General features: G+C 49.0%; 1 protein-coding gene across 1 annotated transcript in view; it reads left to right on the plus strand.

Moving 5' to 3' along the window:
• Window positions 1–21,320, plus strand: part of MYO18B (myosin XVIIIB) — a 208,846-nt gene that overhangs the window by 143,505 nt on the left and 44,021 nt on the right. The window contains exons 34-37 of the mRNA XM_072722461.1: window positions 15,949–16,062; window positions 17,554–17,670; window positions 19,931–20,014; window positions 21,092–21,229. Of these exons, the coding sequence (XP_072578562.1) occupies window positions 15,949–16,062; window positions 17,554–17,670; window positions 19,931–20,014; window positions 21,092–21,229 (453 nt within the window). The remainder of the gene's footprint in view (window positions 1–15,948; window positions 16,063–17,553; window positions 17,671–19,930; window positions 20,015–21,091; window positions 21,230–21,320) is intronic.

Raw genomic sequence — 21,320 nt, forward strand, 5'->3', positions numbered from 1 at the left:
CCCTCCCAAGGAAGGTATTTGTCCTTTACCTGAAGGCTCAGAGGGACAGAGGCAGGGTGAGCAGATGGGAGGGAGAACAGAGAGGGAGCTAACTTTGTTGTTGACTGGGCCGGGAGTGCTGGGTCTGGCCCTGGGCAACTTCCTTCCTCCTTTCCTTCCTTCCTTCCTTCCTTCCTTCCTTCCTTCCTTCTCCTCCCTCCCTCCCTCCCTCCCTTCCTTCCTTCCTTCCTTCCTTCCTTCCTTCCTTCCTTCCTTCCTTCCTTCCTTCCTTCTTTCCTGATTTATGCAGCACCTACTGTGTGTCAGGTGATACGCTCCATCTAGGTGTACAATGGTTAGACAGGTACCCTTCCTCGTGAAACTTAAGTCTGATGTGATGGCAAAGAATGTTGGCATCCACAGCTTTCAGACATGCATTGCTGTGTGCCCTTGGATAAGTTACTTGACCTCTCAGAGATGGTTTCTTTATTAGTTAAATGAGTCAAACAGAAATACCCACCTCCTGCAGTTAAGTTAAGGATCAGCTAAATACTGCAATTACTGCTGCCACCAGAACATCTACAAGTCCCATAACCTTCAAACCAGCCCCAAGTTTGTCCCTACTAGCCAGCTCCATCAACACTTAACCCAGATATCATTTTGTCCAGACTGGAAGGGTCCATTGACTCCTAACGGCATCGTTGTCCCCTGCATCCATTCTCAGCACAGAGGAGCAATCCTCTAAACTGTGAATCAGATTATGTCACTCTCTCTGCTCAAAACCTCCCAATGGCTTTGCATGACCCTTGAAATAAAATCCAGACCTCCCGGGTTCTACATGTTCGGGTCCCCACCTGCTTCTCCTTCTCCCGGGGTGAGAATTTAGCTGACCATCCAAGCTACATGAGACCCCTTGCAAGTCCCTATTTCAGAACCTTATTTATTTCCCTTAATACTCATATTGAGGTGTGGGATGTTTTCCACTTATTTGTATCATTGTTTGCTCAGTCTTCTTTGCAACTTGGTTGGTATAATATGGGTCCTGTTAACATTTGTCAAGCACCTACTATGTACCAGGTTTTTCCTTGGTATCTTGGGATCCCCAAACTTGCTGTACATCAGATTACTTAAGCAACATTTAAAAATCACAGATTCCAGTTTCCACCCCCAGATAATCTTTTCTTTGTTTTTCTTCACTAAGTCTGGGTTGGCACCTGGTATCTACCATTTTAAACCATCCTTACTAGAGGATTCAGATGCTGGTCTGAGGACCAGTCGTGGGCCTCATTTATCTCTCAAAAATCCCTTTCAAGTTCAGCGGCCACATGTCCATTTTGCAGGCGAGAAAACTGACAGCAAGTTTGTATTAGTGTGACAGATCTTCGTTTGGCTGTTTTAAAATTAATTACACTTGAATCAAGAGGACTGGATCTGGCACTTGCTAATCTTGTGACCTTGGACATGCAACGTGATCACCCCAAGACTTTTTCTCAAAGTGAAACGTTTTCATTCACTCGATGGTCCAGTGTGTGGAGGGGTTGCTGATGAGGTCAAGCCAGCGAGGCTCTTCGGAAACAGTGAACACACACCCTGCAGCCCTTACAGCTCGCTAACTGTGGTGCCAGACAATCCAGAGAAAGGTTTCCTCTCTCAGGGCACAGATGAGGAAATTGTTTGAATATACCTGTTAAAGAACTACTCGCATTCAGCAGATACTGACTCGGTCTCCACTCTGGGACAGATTGGAGGCCAGGCTGCCGGATAAGGAGGAGACCATACAGCCCCTTCCCTTGAGGGACTCCCAGTCTGCAAGAGGCAGAGCAAGGAGCAGCCACTTGCCAAGCAGAGGAATAAGCTCCTTACCAGGAGGAATGGTAGGCAGGCAGGGGGTGGGAGGTGGGGTGTTAGCTAAAGAGGATTCCCTTAGCTTAGCTGTGGGAGGGGGGCTGGCGGCTTCAGCTGTCTCTTTATGGAAATGGATTGCTGGCTAGGGGAGAGAGCAGCAGAGCATAAAGGGATGGAGGCATGTGGAGACAGGGAATGTATTCCTCTTGACAGTGGTGTTGCTGGAGTATCAAGTGTAGGTGGCGGGGGATGAGAGCGGAGAGGGTAATGTTGGGAGTTGAGACTGGAGTTGGCTCATGATTGGTTTGGTGATGAGGAGCCATGGAGAGTTACAGAGCGGAGATGGACGTAATCAGAAGTGCTTGTAAGAAATGGCAGGACTCGGGATCCCTGGGTGGCACAGCGGTTTGGCGCCTGCCTTTGGCCCAGGGTGCGATCCTGGAGACCCGGGATCGAATCCCGGTGCATGGAGCCTGCTTCTCCCTCTGCTTGTGTCTCTGCCTCTCTCTCTCTCTCTCTCTCTCTCTCTGTGACTATCATAAATAAATAAAAATATTTAAAAAAAAAGAAATGGCAGGACTCCAGGTCCTGGCCAAAGCACTGATGTGCCGTGTGCCAGGCTCAACCAGCAGCATGGGAGAGGTCCCTTAGACAGAGTATCTTCCAGAATCTCTAAATAACTGCCTTAAGGACAGGCATCTTCTCCACCCATTGCCCCACCATCTAGAACCCCAAGATCACTATTTGGCTCATTCCACCCAGTTTCCCTCGATCGGGAGCTTTGGCTATATCTCAGGTAACACCTGGAGGTTAAGACTCTTGTAATAAAATCAGGAAGACCCCTCGAGGGAGTGTAGAACCTTCTTGGGTCCCAATCCTGCCTCTGCTACCTAATTATCTGTGTGATTTTGAGCAAACCACCCTACCTTTCGGCCTCCTTTTTCTCACCGAAAAAAGGGGCACAATATTCCCTGTTATGGGTCTGGTCAGAAGAACACGAGACCATGGATTCAAGTGAATTCTCTAGATTAAAAACTATAAGACAAAACAAACAAACAAACAAAAAAACCAATAAGACAATGATTTTTAAATGAGGAGCTCCCTGCTGGCTTCCTCGTCCCAGACGAGGTGCTGGCTGCATGAAGACTGGTTTCTGGGCGCACGGTTTTACAAGGCCCCGTAGAACAGGTAGGCGAGGCAGTGTGTGGGGTTGTCCTGTTGACACCTGTTCTTTAGGAGCCAATTACTAATTAATTCCCATGGAATGTTTCCACTGGAAACAAACTAATCTGGAGACAGAAGCAATCCCAACAACCAAGATATATAATTGAGATAATCGCCATGTATAAATAACATCTGTGAGGAGCAGATGCTGGCACCTGGCTCCGACGAGAACATCGAAGAGGATGTCCTCTCCGGGGTGGTGGTTGCTTTTTTTGTTTTGTTTTTTCTTAGTTGGATTCATGCCCTTGACCTTTGTTTCTTCCCCAAAGGAAATATGGTTTTGTGTTTTTCAGGTGGAGACCCCCGTTCCCCTCACCAGCTCTCGTGTTTACTGAAATCATGCGGGGGGCTGCTGAGCACAAAGCTGTCACCAAGTCTCAATCATTGTACCCCTAAACAGCTCTTACGTCTGTCCCTCCTGTCCTCCCCCCATGTCACCCACCACTCGTAGCTCTCATTTGGGGTTCTCTCACGTCTCTGGCCTCTGGCCTTGTCCAAACCATCTTACTCCCAGCTGATCTTTGGAGAGAGAATTTGGGGGGTGGGCAGAGGAATAAAGAGAGACAGACAGTCCCAAGCAGGCTCCACACCCAGTGTGGTGCCTGTTGCGGGGCTCGATCCCACAAACCCTGAGATCATGATCTGAATCAACATTAAGAGTTAGACACCCAATGGACTGAGCCACCCAGGCGCCCCTGGAGAGAGAATTTTAAAATTTATGTGCAATTTTGGCTCTTTATGCTCAAGAGCCTTCAGTGGCTTCCCACTGCCCTCAGAATACGGTATGGTGCGAGTTCCTTGACGCAACCTTGACGGGTGCAGTCTGGCTCCTGTGCTCCTGACACTTCTGACCGGCAGCTAAGGGACAGCTTGGGGTCCCTTACACCTGTCCCACCTTCCCACCTTTGCCCAAGCTATGTCTTCTTGCTTCTCCCCACTGAAACCTCTTCTCTTGCTGAACATCTAGTTCTCTCCTGAGCTGGGGTTAGGGCATCATCTCTGAGAGCTGTCTCTGACTCCCACAGGCTGGGTGAGGGCCCACCTCTCTACCTTCACTGTCTCCTGGGTTTACATCTAGAAGAGTACATCAGTCTCTCGCAATTACTACCTTTGCTTGCCTGTGTTCCCTGTTTACCTTCCACCACCTTAAAGGCAGGGACCTAAGTAAAAATACCAGGAGACTGTTCCAAAGTCATGGAGGTATGAAGAGATGAAGGTGAGAGTTGAACCCACAGCCTTCAACTCCTGGGAGTTTAGTATGTGCTACCCCGAGACCATGAATGTGTCTCCTCTTGGCTCTCTGCCACCTCTGGGCCCTCGAGCCCCTTTGGAAAGCTCCCAAATACCCCTGTAGGGCCTTTCCATGGGAGGAAAGGGGGTGGGATCCGGGCTCAATTTCAGTGTTCCTTCAGGAGGGCCCACTGGGCCTGGGGTATCTTCCACATGATGAACTCCCAGACCGGGTTGGGCAACAGCCTGAGGCCCCCCCACCAGTGTGCCCAAGACTTGATAGCCCCCCTTGATAGTGCCTTTAGTCAGGACGTTTGTCACCACATGTCACCCATGCTTCCATGAGACATTGAAAATAATAATACGCCCTGGGAAGATGACTCTGATGGGAGTCTTTTGCATGAGTGAGCACCTTTGGAATGCTTCTCCTCGGCCAGGAACCACAGGACAGGTGGCTTGGGTATTTTATTTGAAAAGACTTTTTTTTTTTCTTCTTTAAAGATGATGTTGGAGTGAATTGATTCAATATTAACATAACCTCCTGTCAGAGGAGATAAAAACCAAGTTGTAATTGGGTGAGAACATGGTTATCGCAGGCCTGTTCACCCCACAAATATTGACACTTCCGATGCTGTTATAAATGAAGTGGGGGAAGGCTGGTTTCATCATAGGCAGAGAGTGATATCTATACATCTCCCCAAAAGGACCTGTCACCCTCGAGCACTGTGGAGGGCTGGGCCCCCAGAGCAGCCAGCCAGCCATCAGGGTAATCATAGCCATCTTAATAATGATTATGTTGATGGCAAGTGGCCACCAGGCATGGGGCCAGGCACTTAGATGCTGTGACTTAATCTGAGCCCCTGAACCCATGTGAATGCAGTGAACACCATGTGAGCACGCCCGTTTCTGTTTGGGGCCAGAGTGTAGAGGTGGATCTGCAGGCAGCAGGTGTTCTGCGGATGAGTAAGGACTTGTGGAATGGGCCCTGACTCTCCCTGGAAAGCAGCCAGTATTATGCTCCCCTTTTTTTTTTAAGATTTTTTTTTTTTTTTTTTTTTTGTCCATGAAAGACACAGAGAGAGGCAGAGACACAGGCAGAGGGAGAAGCAGGCTCCCTGCAGGGACCTGATGTGGGACTCGATCCCAGGAGCCCGGGATCACAACCTGAGCCAAAGGCAGATGCTCAACCACTGAGCCACCCAGGCGTCCCTGTATTATGCTCCTTTAATGCTGGAGGAAGCTCAGCATTAGGACACTTGTCCAAAGTACAGAATTCGGGAGGAACTGTATTTTTTTTTAATAACATATTTTTAAAGAATCCCAAAGTGGCAAGAATAGCAGAGATGATCCCTGTTTATCCTTCTCTTAGATTCATCAGTTTGTAACATTTTTACTACTTTTGCTTTATCATTCTCTCTCCAGATTACTGTTTCCCAAATTATCGGGAAAAGAGTCACAAACATGATGACCTTTTGCTCTAATCAAAGGAGGGAAACTTCACATTGATAATATGTTGTTTTCTGATCCGGGGGTCAATGAACTATGGCCCAACGGGCCAAGTCCGGCTCAAATCCAATTGCCTGTTTCTTGTTGTGGTGGTCTGTTTTTGCTTTTTATCACAGTCTGAGAGCTAAGCATGGTTTTCATGTTTTTAAATGGCTACGTCTTATCTTTCTTAAAGATTTTATTTATTTATTCAAGAGAGAGCATGAGCCAGGGGGGAGGGGCAGAGGGAGAAGCAGACCTCCCACTGAGCAGGAAGGCAGATGGCAGGGCTCCATCCCTGGGACCCCAAAGCCACAACCTGAACCCAAGGCAAATGCTTAATTGACTGAGCCACCCAGGCACCCCAAGAGGCTACATTTTAATGTGGTTAGGTAAGTACAGTACCTACCTATATGTATCTCCTTCCGTTTTTCCCCCTGGCCTGCAAAGCCAAACATATTTACTCTCTGATCCTTGAAGAAAAAGTTTGCCAACCCTCGATCTTATCTTCCCACAACACAGATTTTGCCTATCACCCCGTTAACGTTCTTTGTAGAGATTTTTCTCCATGTTCAGGAAGGATCCAACCCAGAATGCAAAAGTGCTTGCGTTCAGTTTTCATGATGCCAAAGATCCTCAGTCTGTCTTTCCTCTGTGTTTTATGATGCTGGCGTTTGGGGAGGGTTCAGGCCAGTTGTGTTTGCTCTTCCATTTGGAGGAACTGGAATTTGAGTCTCCATCTCTGTAATTCCAGAGCCTTTGGATTCTGGGCAGGTCTGAGGGTGTTCTCTGGATGAGGGATCTCTGATTCTCAAACCAGGGAAGTCTTGGGCAAATGGGGTGAGGGGAGCTTCCTGTCGTAGGGCCAACATTGCCAGCGTGGAGTAATTGTGTGGAAGACCAAGGCAGGTGCCCACAGGTTTAGGGGAGAAGGTGATGAACCAGATGTTAGCTTGAGCACCTTTTCTCAATTATCTGCTCATGTTGCTCCTTGAATGAATTCTTACCATCTACGTGTTCTGGCCTGAGTCTTGCTTTTTTTTTTCTCTCCATGTATGCAGACAAGACTTACTGATATTATCGTATGTAGTAGTTGGTTCATTCTCCTTGCTATTTCTGAGATTATATCATGAGCTAGCCATTTTGCTGTTGGTAGACACATAGGTTGCATCTAGATTTTGGTGGTTAGGTACACAGCGACTGGGTACATTTGTTCCCATGTTATTTTATCTGGGAAGGAGGTGCAGTGTGTGCCTCTCTGTTGGGTGTAGACCTAGAAGTGTAGTACTTCTGGATCACAGTACACCTGTTTCCTTAACTGTGGTAGATGTAGCCAAATGGTTCTGTCAAGTATCTTGTAAACATGGTTTACTCCAGGCTCCCATCCTGCTCAGCACCTGGTTTTGTTAGTTATTCACATCTTAGCCATCCTGAGGGGGGAGGTGTCTTGTGGTCCCGTTTTGCATTTCCCTGACTAGGAATGAACCAAGTCACCTTTTGAAAGTAGATGGGCCAGGGCATCTGGGTGGCTTAGTGGTTGAGCATCTGCCTTTAGCTTGAGTCATGATCCTAGGGTCCTGGGATAGAGTCCCGCATCAGGCTCCTTCCCTGTGGGGATCCTGCTTCTCCCTTTGCTGATGTCTCTGCCTCTCTCTCTCTCTCTGTGTCTCTCATGAACAAATAAAATCCTTAAAAAAAAAAGTAGATGGACCATTTGGTTAGCTACTTCTGCCCATCGAAGCCGTATGTTCATTTTCAAACCGTTGGCTATTTTTCTTAGGTGATTTGTAGGATATTCTGGATGTAAGCTCTTTGCTAGTTATGTACCTTGCAAATACTTTCTCCTGCTTTGGAGATAGTCGTGGGTATACATTGCAATATTCTGACTGTGCCATTTTATGAACAACCCAACTGGTCAGTCTTCATCAGATACCTTGGAATCCAAATTTAAAATCACTTGGCCAGGCAGGGAGTGTTCTGGTTAGCCACATATTCCGGTGAGTATGGTGGCACAGGACAGCAGGAAGCTTACCTCCCTGCTGGGGGCTCAGGCTGGACTTGAGATCCAGGTTTTCTGAAGAAGCCTGTGGTCACTCTCCCTAGCCAGGTCATTTCCTCCTGCAGGAGAGGGTCTTGTCCACACGGCCTGCCCCCTGGGGAACTGACTGTGTGGACATTGGCCAGTGTCTGGGTCAGAAACCCGTGCTCAGGAGGAGCTTGGGATGGCTTCCCAAGGGGGTGTTCGGGGCTAGCTCAGGCAGTATGGGCTGCAGACTCAGGTGACCCTGCTGCCCAGGACAGGTTAGGAATGCACTGAACTGACCTCCTTCCCCTGGCTCCTTCCGTGAGTGTGGGGGGGGGGCCCTACCATGTGGGGACCCAGAGGGCAGCAAGACTCAGGTGGCCTCTAGGCACCCACTGTCTAGTGAGAAGACAGACAGGGAAGCACTCAGATACTGCACTATTTAGGGGATCAATGGGGTGCTGGAGCAGTGGGGTGTTGGAAATATGATATAAATGGGGGTGTGATAGGACAGAAGCAGAGAGGGTGTTTTATGTGTATTTTATCCTGCCTGTCCAAGGTTTCTTTTTCTTCTTCTTCTTCTTTTTCTTTTTCTTTCTCTCTTTGGAGAACACCAGTATATTCCAAATCCACTGCCGCCAGAGATGAAGTCAGGAAGGAAAGTCTTGAAGCCTATTCAATCATGTAGTAAGTCCTGAGAGCCTATGACACAAAATTAGGAAGGACTCTTTTAAAAAATATATTATTTTTATTGAAGTATAGTGGACATATAATATTAGTATATTATGTTAGTTTATACATCCATATAATAGTTTCAGGTGTACAGTCTAGCAATTCGACAATTAGGTGCATTACGAAATGTAGTTGTCCTCTGTCACTGAAGAAGGACCCTTAAACCCTCAAAGAAATAGACTTAAAACAAGTAAAAGAAGGTTTTTTGTTTTTGTTTTTTGTTTTTTTTTTTTATACCCAGCAGCTGGGAGGTACAAGCCACAGGGCTCTTACAAGAGAAAGCTGTGGGCTTAAAATTCAGTTCAGGTCCTAGCCCCATTCACCCCTTAGAAGCTATGTGATCTTGACAAGTTAACTAACCTCTCTGAGCCTCAATTTCTTCATCTATAAAATGGTGATGAAAGTACCTACTGCATAGAGTTGTTACATTTTGCAAATAACAAATTCGTGGTAAGCATTCAGAGAGTAGTTATGAAAATGCCACTACTAATAATGATTATTTTTACTCTGAAGAAGATGGAAATGGTAAATACTCAGAAAGCATTTCAATGCATCAATAAATAATGATCCTCTAGCACAATGTAAGGAAAATGATGGACTGTCTAATATGTGCTCAAATGGTTTGATCAAGGACACAGAGAGTAACTGCCAGATGGTCTTAGGAAATTTCCCCTTGGGGCCACTGTCATCAGATTTCTGAGCCAGATAGACCATTGGTGGACCTGGCCTGACATTTTTAATATGTTTGCATTTAATAAATTTGTTCGATATCAAGGCCGTCTGTAGTTTGAGATGCTGGTAATTCCCTTCAGGGAAAGCCTTCCTACTGAAGGTTAATTCTTCTGAGTGCTCTGATAGGATGTCAAGGCCTGGAATGTGTTGAGATTAGCCCGCCAATGACACCGTTTCTTAGAACGCTTCCCCGTGGCATTTGCGATACAGGATTCTTAAATCCTCCGGGTTGTTCAGCCGGACCCAGAAATCCAGGTTCTAACCACTCCACTGAAATATCAGCATTTCCCCCTCTCCCTACCTCATTCCATATGCCTAGCCCACTCATCTAGTAGCTTAATAAGTCCAAAGCAAACATTTTCGCCAGGTATTTAAAGCAGGCAGATGGCTTTGCATAGGAAAGTAATGCTATTCATCGGGTTGTAGTTGATGTATATGTGATGGGAATCTCAATTGCCCTCCTGGGGAATGAAAGGGGGGGAGGATGTTGCAGAGAGAACGCAGAGGATGAACTCAACAGGAGGGAAAGACTTGTGTGCAGAGTAGGCTGTGTGGTGGCCCAGGGAGAGCTTAGGCTCGGAGTCCCATTGACTTGAATCTGACCCTGAGCAAGTCCCTTCCCCTGCTGGCGGTACACTTTCCTCCTTTGTAACAGGGTGTGAGCCGATTCCCGCTGTGCAGGGCTGCTGTGGGCCATAGTGATAATGAACACCAAGTGGCCCCAATGGTGCCTCATATAGTCAATGTGGGAGAACCCGCATTCCCTCCTCATTTCCCCACTGAGTGATCTGGAAGGGGCAATACTTATCCCCTTATAGGGAGGGATCCATACACAGCACAGATAAAGAATGAATGATCGCTATTCTATCACAGGGTTTTGGACAGAGCTACTTTGATCCAATATTTTTGGCAGGATAGGATCAATGAACACTATCACCAGTGGTTTCACGGGTTTACTCTGTGGCTGACACTGTGCACGTACTATCTCCTCTAACCTGTTCACTCATCTGTATCTGGTGCCCAGCCACACAGCTCCAATTGGCTCAAGCAGGACAAGTGAAGTCATTGGCCAAAATATCTGAAAAGTTCTGAGGCGAAAGCTGCCTTCAGGCTTGCCTGGATCTAGGTGCTCCAACCACATCATCAAGAATGTGTTTCTTGCCTTTGCACCTTCAATGTCACCTTCTATTCTAGGCAGTCTTTTCTTTCTTGCTAGGAAGAGGGCCACCAAACACTCCAAGCTTACATTCTGCATCACAAAAAAAGAACTTCGCTTCCACAGTCCCAGCAAAAATCCTGGTGTCAGCCGTGCTATTATCCCACAACTAAGCCCTCTGGCCAACAGGAAGTGATGCTCTGATTGGCTAGGCTGAGTCGCATGCCCTTCTTAGAACTTGATAGCTCTGGGGAGGGGGTCAGCTCCATCAGAAGCACATGGACATTTGGAGGATGCACTTTTTTTTTGCAGAGAAGACGGGGTGCTCCTATCCAAAGAAGGGAGAGCGGATGTTGTGCAGACACATCACAAAATTTCCCCATTAAGCATCTGTCGTGAGTGCTACTGTTATAGAGGGAATGCAGTGTAATGGCTTAGAGTTGGAGTCATATCCCAGGCCTGCCACCCTTGTACTTGTGAGACCTTCAGGAAGTCACTTGACCTCTCTATCTTCAGCACTATGCCAGGTCTGGAAATGGATGGAAATCACCAGGGACTTCATTCTCCTAACACTCCCCCACTTGTATCTTGGAGGTCTGACAGGGAACCCTCAAGGGCTCATCCGCGCAGGTGGATGGTAAACTTCGAGCCAAAAGATGTGAGCTCTGCTCCCCCTGGGATCCTCTTTGCCACACTGGCAGCGAGGACCGGAGGGTGGACTCCAATAACCCTTCCCAAAGGGAGTCCTGCCCAGTGGCCCAGTTCCTTTCTGCTCTCTTGACTGCCCCTCCTGGAGCACCTCCCGGGAAGGGAAGGCGTTTGCAAAGAGGCGGTGGGCAGTTTCACTGCCCTGAAGGGTCTGATCTCAGCCCCAGCATGACTTGCCACCCGACTTCATAAAAATGTCACTCAAACAGCCCCCATATGGAAATAACATGCGGTGAGTTATTCTTACAGCAGGTCATCCATAATGGAAAATCAGCCTGAGATGGCCCTGTATTTCTTCCCGCTCCCTAAAGTATAATAAATTGAAATTTTTAAAGCTCAGCATTTAGATGGCTTGTCGGCAGCAGCCTGGAGCCTGCCCAGCGGAGAACTCGGCCTGGGTGAGGGAGGCTGTTTCTGGTCTTGCTCATCCTGATACTACTGGCTTGGGTGCTTCCAGGGTTGGTACCCTCTCTCCTCCCACCCAGTCTGCCAGGAAGCCTGATACTGTTCCTGAGACGGTGGGAGCCCAGGCCCTGCCTCATCCCAGTGAGGGGAACTTGACGGCTCATTCAGCTGCCATTTCTTTCATTCTCCTGACCCCTAAAGTGAGGTTGAAATCCCCTATTTCTTAGGCTGATCAGGGAAGCAAAGGGACAAATAGCAGTAACAACCACCATTACTTTTCTAGGGTTTTCTCAGTAGCAGGTGCTGCCCTGATTTCACTCACTCACTACGAGGGATCACATAGACCCTATGGTGTGACTCTCCCCATTTTACAGGTGAGGATACTGAGACACGAGGTTAAGTGACCAGCTGAGAGAGGCCGATCCCCCAGCTCTGGTTCTGTGCCCAAGCTCTGGCCCCCACACTGGTGGGACTTGGCACTTAGCAAGTGCGAGTAAGCTTTGGTTTCTTCTCTCGTCCCTTGGGGATGAACTTGTTTATCTCCAAGAGGCTCCGGGGATGATGTGTGTTTCCTTGGTGTCACCACATTGATTCAACTTCCTCTGATTGCCCATATTCTAGAGCCCCCAGGCCTGGCCTCCAGCACCTCATGGCACTGCTGCTGAGCTAACCATTCATTCTGCAACAGGGCTTTCTTTTTTATTTCAACCCATCCTCCCCATGTGGTCCAGACCTCCAAGAGGGTGGTTTTCCATGAGGGACAGTGGAGACCAGCAGTTAAGAGGTTGGACTCTGGAGTTGGACCATCCAGGCTTCTCTACTGACTGGCTGTGTGACCGTGGGCAAGTCCTTTCCCCTCTGCCAGCTCCGGTGTCCTCATATATCAACTGGTCCTAACGGTGGTGCCCTGCTCCCAAGAGGTCTTGTGGGGCTTTTATGAAGCAAGACGGAGAAAGCACAGTGCCCTGGAAATAGTCCCCAAACAACAGTAGCAGGTGCAACCGTTAATGCCCAAATCATCAGAGCCAAGATAATCCTATCCCTAACCCAGAAGGAGGTAAGAATCACATCGATAGCCATGTCCGTCTCTGCCCGGGGACAAATTGTCCCCCTCTCTGCTTGCTCAGCTTGGGGAAAAGAAGAGCATTTCTTAATCATGCATCATTTCGCCTGTAAAGTGGAGACACAAACAGAGCCTCCTCTCTCCGGGGAGGCTCTGAGGACCAGGGCGTCATGCTGCCAAAACCCTCAGCCCGAGGAGGAGATCAGCAGATGGGAAGTGCTGTCCTCATATTTGGCGCTGTGCTGTTCAGTCACCAAGAGTGGCTCTCGCTTGTCTCTTGGCCCCAGGCCGAGCAGCTTGGCCTGGCAGCGGGGCCCTGTGTGATGCCTCCTTTCCACTGTCAGAGAGCGCTGACGTCACCTCCCCTGACGGCCCACCTGCTCCTGCCTGCCCAGACCTTCTCTTCTTTGCACACACCATGGTGTGTCCTCACTGGCTGCCCTGTTTCCAGCCCTGTCCACCAGAGCCTATCCTCCCCATAGCAGCCAGGGGGTAGATCATGCTACCTGCCTCCTCCTCCTCCTCCTCTTCCTCCTTAGTGGTTTCCCTGCAGATTGAAAATGAACCAGCACTTTGCATTTGGCTCACTAGCCCCACTAACGTGCTCCCCAACCCACCCACTTCTTCAGCATCCTCTCCCCTCCCCTTCCCTGTAGAGCTAGCTGTGCAGTCACAGTGGCTGCCTTTCTGTCCCTCAGCATGACTTTCACTCGTGTTCTTGTCCTGTCTCAGGACCTTTGCACCAGCTACTGCCTCCAGTCAGGGGACTCTTTCTTCCCCCTCAATCTGTGCACGGCTGTCTTCTTGCATCTTTCAGGTCTTAGCTTCAACGCCCCTCCTTAGTGAGGCCTCTGGCTTCTGTGGGAACTGAGAGCTGGCTTTGCCCTGCCAGCCTGCCCACAGAGAGCCCTCTTTGCCACCTCCCTGCCTTGCGGTCGCCTGCGGGAAGACAGGACTGTGCCTGATGTCTCATTTGCCCTTTTCGGGATGCTCTACTGATGCCAATACTTCTCCTTGCTCCATGTCACTCTCTGTGTATCTCAGCCCCCACAGAGAGGGAAATGGGCCACCCTGTGCCAAACCCCCAGCAGGAGTACATTGTTCTTGGGTCTTGGAAAATCGGCAGGGGTGGGTGGCAGGGGGTTGTGGCTGTGGCTGCCGGCAAGGGAGGCGGGGCTGGAACTCCAGGCACCAGTGTGAGAAAGCTGTGGGAGGAGGTTAGGGCCTCAATTTCCCCATCTGTATAATGGGATTTCAGTGGTATGCACCTCACAGATGGAAGACGACGGATTACAGGACAAAATGGCAGCAGAACATTCCTCACGGCACTTGACCGGAGATCCTGGAGTCGGTGGTGACCTCCATTCTCCCCACTCTCTGTTGTTGTTGTTGTTGTTGTTATTATTATTATTATTCTAACATCTGGGCTGAGCTGTTGATACTCTGAGGATGACATTCTCTGCCCAGTTTGGAAGGAGATGAAAATGATCCCAAGGTGGGCTCTGCCCACAGAGTGTCCCCACCTTGGCCAGTTGCCTGGGGCGGCATCCACCTTGGCTCAATTGTTGTCCTTTTATAGATCAATGGGGCCCCCTCACTAACTTGGTGGCCTCAGGGACCAGAAATTGTGTGCAGAAATTTTTTTTCTGTATTTGAGCACCAATTTTAATATTATTAACTATTTTGGAGGGACAGTGGCCTGGCAGTGAAAAAGTCTGCTAGTATGGACAATACAAGCGGCTGTCTTCACTCCTTGCAGCTGTGTGACTTCCACTGTCCCTCTCTGAGCTCCGAGCATTTTCCTTAGGCGATTTCTGAGACTGTTTTCTTCTCAGAGATTCTAAGATTTGGAAATCAAGGGGAAACTGCCAATTGCAGAATGGACTTAGGGTTTGTGCCCCAGTTTTCTCCAGCAGGGAATGTCTGTTTTCTGGGTCCATGTAGGTCCTTGTACCTACTTGATAGCCCCCCGTTGCTAAGATGTGTGCAGGTGGGTGAATGAATAAGAAAGAAGAGAGACAAAGAGAAACTTTGTTCAGGTCAGTGGCTCTTAGTCTTTAAGAACCCAGGAGAATGCTCACATGCTTTACATCAAGGGAGTTTACAAGTCTGAAACCTCATTTTAAGAAATGTCTCCTTGGGAGTGTCCGGGTGGCTCAGTCCATTAAGCATCTGGCTTTGGCTCAGATCATGATCTCAGGGTCCTGAGATCAATCCCACTCAGCAGGGAGTTTGAGTGTCCTTCTCTCTCCCCCTGCCCCTCCCCCAGCTCATGCTGTCCTCTGCTATTTCTCAAATAAATAAATATAATCTTTTTTTTAAAAATAAATAACAAATAAAGAAATGTTTACTTGGCAAGTTCCCACTGACTTTTGAGCACCTCCTCCAGGAAGCCTTCCCTGACCTCATCCTGTATTCCCAGTATCTCCATGCCTTCCTTCCTGTGCTCCTCAGGGAAGCTGTCCCTGCCTGTCTACCCTCCTCCACCCCCACCTCACCCCCCAGCATCATGGGGCAGGGGCCAGGTTGATGGTTCCCTGCATGCTCTGAGTGGGTGTCAGCAAATATTTGCTGAACATAGCTGGGGACGAGCTCCTGGCACTGACACGGACTAGCCGTATTTCATGGGACAGTGTCTGTTCAATTTTGAGTAGCTCAGACCCTGGCCCCCTCAGATGCAAACACATTCCCTTCCCCTTCTTGTGGGCTGATGGATGGTTTTGAAGGCATGAGGATAGTCTGTAAATTATTCTGCCACCAGAGAAGGCTGGGCCGGAGGGGAAGCACATCAAGGAGGTGGCATCACGAGGCTCTTCTCTTCTCTTCTTCCCTTCCCTTCCCTTCCCTCCCCTCCCCTTCCCTTCCCTTCTCCCCTTTCTTTCCCTTCCCTTCCCTTCCCTTCCCTTCCCTTCCCTTCCCTTCCCTTCCCTTCCCTTCCCTTCCCTTCCCTCCCCTCTCCTCCCCTCCCCTCCCCTCCCCTTCCCTTCCCTTCCCTTCCCTTCCCTTCCCGTCCCTTCCCTTCCCTCCCCCTCTCTTCTCCCCTTCCCGTCCCTTCCCTTCCCTTCCCTCCCCTCCCCTTCCCTTCCCTTCTCTTCTCCCCTTTCCTTCCCTTCTTGGCTTCCCTCCCCTTCCCTCCCCTCCTCTTCTCTTCTCTTCTCTCCTTCCCTTCTCTTCTCTTCTCTTCCCTTCCCTTCCCTTCCCTTCCCTTCCCTTCCCTTCCCTTCTCCTCTTCTCTTCTCTTCTCCCCGTCCCTCCCCTCCCCTCCCCTCCCCTTCCCTTCCCTTCCCTTCCCTCCCCTCCCCTCCCCTCCCCTCCCCTCCCCTCCCCTCCTCTTTTCTCCTCTTCCCATCCTCCTGCCTGGTGCAGCTGGAGCAGAGTGAAGCCAAGTGTGAGGATGCTCTGAAGACCCAGAAGGCACTGACAGCAGACCTGGAGAGCATGCATAGCGAGCTGGAGAACATGACCCGGAATAAGAGCCTGGTACCTGTCCTGTTTTGGAAGCTGTGGGGACCCAGACCAGCTCTGGGGGCTAGCATGGGCGCACCAAGTGCTCAGCACTATAAGAGGGACAAGAGGCACTCATTGGGTTCTTACTGGGTCAACCCTCTGAGAGTAAAAACATCCTACTGTGAGCTGAGCATTATAAAGGTATAAGGGCATCTATAAGGGTCAGCTGTGTGCTCATCTCTGCAAAGGTAGACAAGGGAACCTGCTGTAGACCTAATGTGTGCTCAGCACTGTAGAGATGCATTCATTATGAGCCTAATGTTTGCTCAGTACCCTAAGTGGGAACGAAAATGTCTACAGTGTGTCCACAGTATGCTCACAACTGTAAGGGGTCCCCAGGCACCTGCTGTGGTCCTACTGTGTGCTCACCACCATGGGGACTTGGTCATTATAACTGAGTTAGTGTATGTCCAATCTTATGAGTGGAGACAAAGGTGTACCTTGTGGGCCCACTTAGGCTCACTCCTATAAGGAACCCAACCATCTATTATGAACCTACTATGTGCTTGCCACCGAATGGGGGGAAATGAACATATAGCATGAATCTAATACAACTGGTGAATATTGGGTGTGTGTTTCTAAGTCATCTGTCTGTATACAAGGTTGACTTCAATTTTTACTCGGCATGCAAAATCCTAAAGTTTAGGTATAGCCACAGATTTATAGACAAAAGTTTGTCTCAAGATCCCTCTTGGACCTTTTATTCCAGATTTTATGGGCACCAGATTAAGGAGAACTTGCCCACAAACATTTACACACACACACACACACACGAATGTGCACACTCACCCACAAAATCACCAGACACACAAATGCCCTCATAGGTAAAACATGCATCCAGTTTTATCTACCCACCCAATACCTGTTTACTGAGCACCTGCTGTATGCAGGCCTAGTACTGGGGGTATATTCCCGAGCAGGGCAAAGTCCCAGTTCTTAGGGAGATTCCAGGGATTTGTACTCATGTGTGTGTCCTAGGTACATTTAAAATGAACATAAAGAGGCATTTGGGTGGCTTAGTGGTTGAGCATCTGCATTGGTTCAGGTGGTGGTCCCGGGACCCCAGGATTGAGTCCTGCATCGGATTCCCCGCAGGGAGCCTGCTTCTCCCTCTGCCTATGTCCCTATCTCTCTCTCTGTGTCTCTCATGAATAAATAAAATCTTAAAAAAAATAAAATGAACATAAAATGTAAGGCCATGGGGGCTTATACAGACATATATCCATTCACATACACACATGCTGCATTCACATAACCACATGGGTGCCCCGACACACACACACACACACACACACACACACACACACACACACACACACATCATGACCATCCTTTCAAGTATGTGGTCACTTATCCAACACACTCACAGGGGAACCCCCTTCCCTTTGCTCTTCATGAGGCCCTTGCTGTCCTGCTCCTATCCACCCTTCTGGCTTACCCCCACATTGTCCTGCCTCCCGCCAGGTGGATGAGCAGCTGTACCGGCTGCAGTTTGAAAGAGCAGACCTGCTGAAGCGCATCGATGAGGACCAGGATGACCTGAATGACCTCATGCAGAAACACAAGGACCTCATTGCTCAGGTAACAGTGGGAAGTAGAAGACAGCTTGGTGGCCTTGGGCCAGGCAGGTGGGGGATGTTGAGAAGGGGATCTGATTGGGCCCCTCTCTGGTCTTAGGACCTTGGAGGAATTAAATGCCACAATGATAAATAGGAAATGTGACATTTCATGTGGTCCTAATGGAGGAGGGCGTCACCTTCAGATGAGTGTGCATGCCTGGAAGACATCTCCACTGAGAAAAATTTGATTTATTTTTACATCTGTCCACACATCCACCCACCCACCCCCATACCCTTCTACTTACCCATCAAAATATTCATCCATCCACCATTCATCTGCTCATCTGTCTACCCCACTCACCTATCCCCATTTTTGTCCACCCACCCACCCATCCTTCCATCTATCCCTCTACCCATCCACCCACCTACCCATTCAGCCACTCACCTATCCATCCATCCATCCATCCATCCATCCATCCATCCATCCGACCATTCATCCACCAATCCCTCGATCCATCTACCTCTCCATACATCTGTTTATATATCCATTCATTTACTTAATATTTACTGTGCCCCCACCATGTGTGAGGTACTGTGTGAAATGCCAAGGATACCATATTGAGAGAAGCACATCCATCCCTCTGTTTGCCTGTAATTTCATGGGCTGGACAGGCCTTCCCACATAATCACCCAGAACACAGGAGGTGCTTGCAAAGTGAGCTTAGAGTCCAGAAAGGAAATGAACATGTTTCTGTGGATCTTGACTGAGGCTGGAGGTCAGGGAGGGCCTCCCTAAGGAGGTGGCTCTTGGATGGAGATCAGGATGAGGAACAGGAGTTAATTAGGTTGGGTGGAATAGTAAGGGTTGTGTGGAAAATGTTCTAGGCAGAAGGAACAGCGTGTGCAAAGGGCCGAAGATGGTGCATTTGAGAGGCTGGAAGGAGGCCAGCAAGAAGAGTGTGGCACGAGCTGAGCTCAATGAGGCCAGCAGAGCAGGGCCAGAACAGGGGCTCATAGGCTGAGATGAGTTTGGATTTTATTTTATGTGTGATAAGAATCATTGGCAAATTTTTCAGGGGCAAGAGCAGGAGAGAAAGGGTCAGCCAGGATGCCACCCCCAGATTCTCCTGTCTTGTCCAGCTCTGTATCCCAGAGCCTAGAAAGGTGGCTGCCGTGGAGTAGGGCACCTGGTAAACAGCTGGTGGATGAATGAAAACTGTGGTTGGCTTGTACCAGGGACATGGAGTGGACATGGGTAGACGGGGACCCAGGACACATCGGGAGGCACGGTGGCAGGCTGGGGTACAGCAGAGGCTTTGAGATAGAGCCAACAGATGAGCGATGGGGATCCCTGGCAGCTTTCTGATCTACATAAGAAGAGAGAGCAGCTCCCTCCAGGAGTAATGAGAGTCTTTCCCACGTTGTGCCCCAGAGGGGATCCATGGTACAGTGCCTGCCAGACTTCAAATGCATCCTCCCCAGATGGAATCTTTGGGAATCTCTACTAAATGAGAAATAATGATAACAAAAATAGCCAATTATATCTTCAACGTCAGAACAGCCATCACAGAAATAGCCTATGCCATCTTCTGCCCTTGTGACTCACAATTATTTTGGGTCAAAGAGAAATTTGTTTGTTTGATCCATTACTCAAAGCAGTATGTTCATATGTATGTTATAAGCAATTTAAACAATGAAGACATGTGGAAAATAGAAAGTGAGGGGCCCTCCTGCCCCCTGGAATCCCTCTCCTAGGAGATCATCACGCTTAACAGTTTGGTTCTACTTCTTTTTGAGGACCTTTATAGTCTCCATTGCCTCATTTAATCTCTGACCAAACCTTAGGTAGAGGAGCTAAAAAGAGCCTATCAGCCCATTTTACAGATGGGGGATACTGAGGTGCAGAGAGGCCAAGGCCAGTATCCCAGTCACCCGACATTTGGGAGTCCTCTCTCCTCAGAATCTGGCCCTGGGGCCATGACGAGCTCATTTCTTTCTGGGCTCTCAAGAGTGTGTGATAGACTGTGTGCTGGGTGGTTGACCAAAGCCATGGGCTTATATAACTGGAGTGACTCAGCAGGCATTGTGATGAACGTTGTGGGAAGGAGGCGAGGAGTAATTTTTTAGGAATGAACTATTGTCATGGAGGCTCTGAGAGTCTTAGACATCTGGGGATGGGGTGTAGGGGGAAGGGCTTTCCAGCAGTAGTTCCCCAGCAAAGTCTCAAGGTGCCATTTATTTATTTATTTATTTATTTATTTATTTATTTATTGTCTCACTAGTCTGCTACTGACATTGGGCAGATCCAAGAACTGCAGCTACAGCTGGAAGAAGCCAAGAAAGAGAAGCACAAACTTCAGGAACATGTACGTGCTCAGAGCTCAGAGCTGCCCTGGTGGTGGGGAGGAAGGAAAATATTCACTTGGGGGGGGGGGAGAACCTCCCTGTTTGGATCCTGGAAACTGTCACTCATTCATCCATCCATCCGTCCACTCACTCAACTTGAGTTGTGCAAATGAATTGAGAACAATCCCAGCCGTCTCTCTCTCTCTTTCTCTGTCTCTCATGCACACACACACACACACACACACACACTGACTTGCTCATGTCAATTCAGCCTCCAGATGTGTCTTGTGTAGTGAAACTCATCAGCCATCCAATACAAGATTTTTCTTTCTCTGAGAAACGTTTCCAAGGAGAAAGTGATGGTCTGGATGAGACAGGATCCTCATCCTTTGTGAAATCTTTCTTTGAGGCCATGATTCTTTCAAATGCCCCTGAATTTCACTCATTAGCTAGTGGGCTGCTCTTATCCATGCAGTTCTCAAAGCTTTTCTAGAACTATTGCATGTGCCTGCTAAGAGGTTCTGTCGAAGTGACGGGGCCGGGAGCAAATGTCCATGGGCATGAGTAACACCAACAGTAACACCACAATAATAGCACAAGGCCTCTGCTGGGTACTTATGATATACCAGGTACTAATTGCCTTCAATCCTCCCACACACACAGAAATGAAAGAATGAGCTCGAGGAGGGGAACTGGCCCGCCCAGGTGCCTCCTGCTGGAAAATGGCAGAGCCTGACTTTGGACTCTGATATACGTGCTTGGCTCCCAAGCCCACTCTCGGTGCCGACCTGGAATGCCCAAGCTTGCTGCTCACACACTGGCTTTGCTCTCTTAACACAGCAGGGAGAGGAGGGTGAGCAAGCACCTGATGAAAAGTCTTATATCAGAGGCTGAAGACACAGAAACATCACCTCCAGCCTCTGGGACATGAGGGCAGGGTCTGGTGTGAGGGTACCAACCGTCTGTGTTTGTGCCTTGAACGTGAACGAAGAAGGAGGCAGTGTGAATGGGCCTGGGGCCGAGTCCCACCTATGTCTTGATGCTGGGTGGACTTGGGGCCAGCAGGTGGCCAACGGACCTCTCGGGTTCACCTCCAGCTGCAGGTGGCTCAGATGCGGATCGAGTACCTGGAGCAGTCCACCGTGGATCGAGCCATTGTCAGCAGGCAGGAGGCAGTCATCTGTGACCTGGAGAACAAGACGGAATTCCAGAAAGTGCAGATTAAGAGATTTGAGGTATCAGTGGCCATGTAAATATTACTTAGGCCTAGAGCCAAGTCTGTTCGCTCTGTCGGTCCTCTGGCCATCCCTCATGCCTTTCCTTGGA

This window comes from Vulpes vulpes, chromosome 10 (assembly GCF_048418805.1).
Source record: "Vulpes vulpes isolate BD-2025 chromosome 10, VulVul3, whole genome shotgun sequence".
NCBI lineage: Eukaryota > Metazoa > Chordata > Mammalia > Carnivora > Canidae > Vulpes > Vulpes vulpes.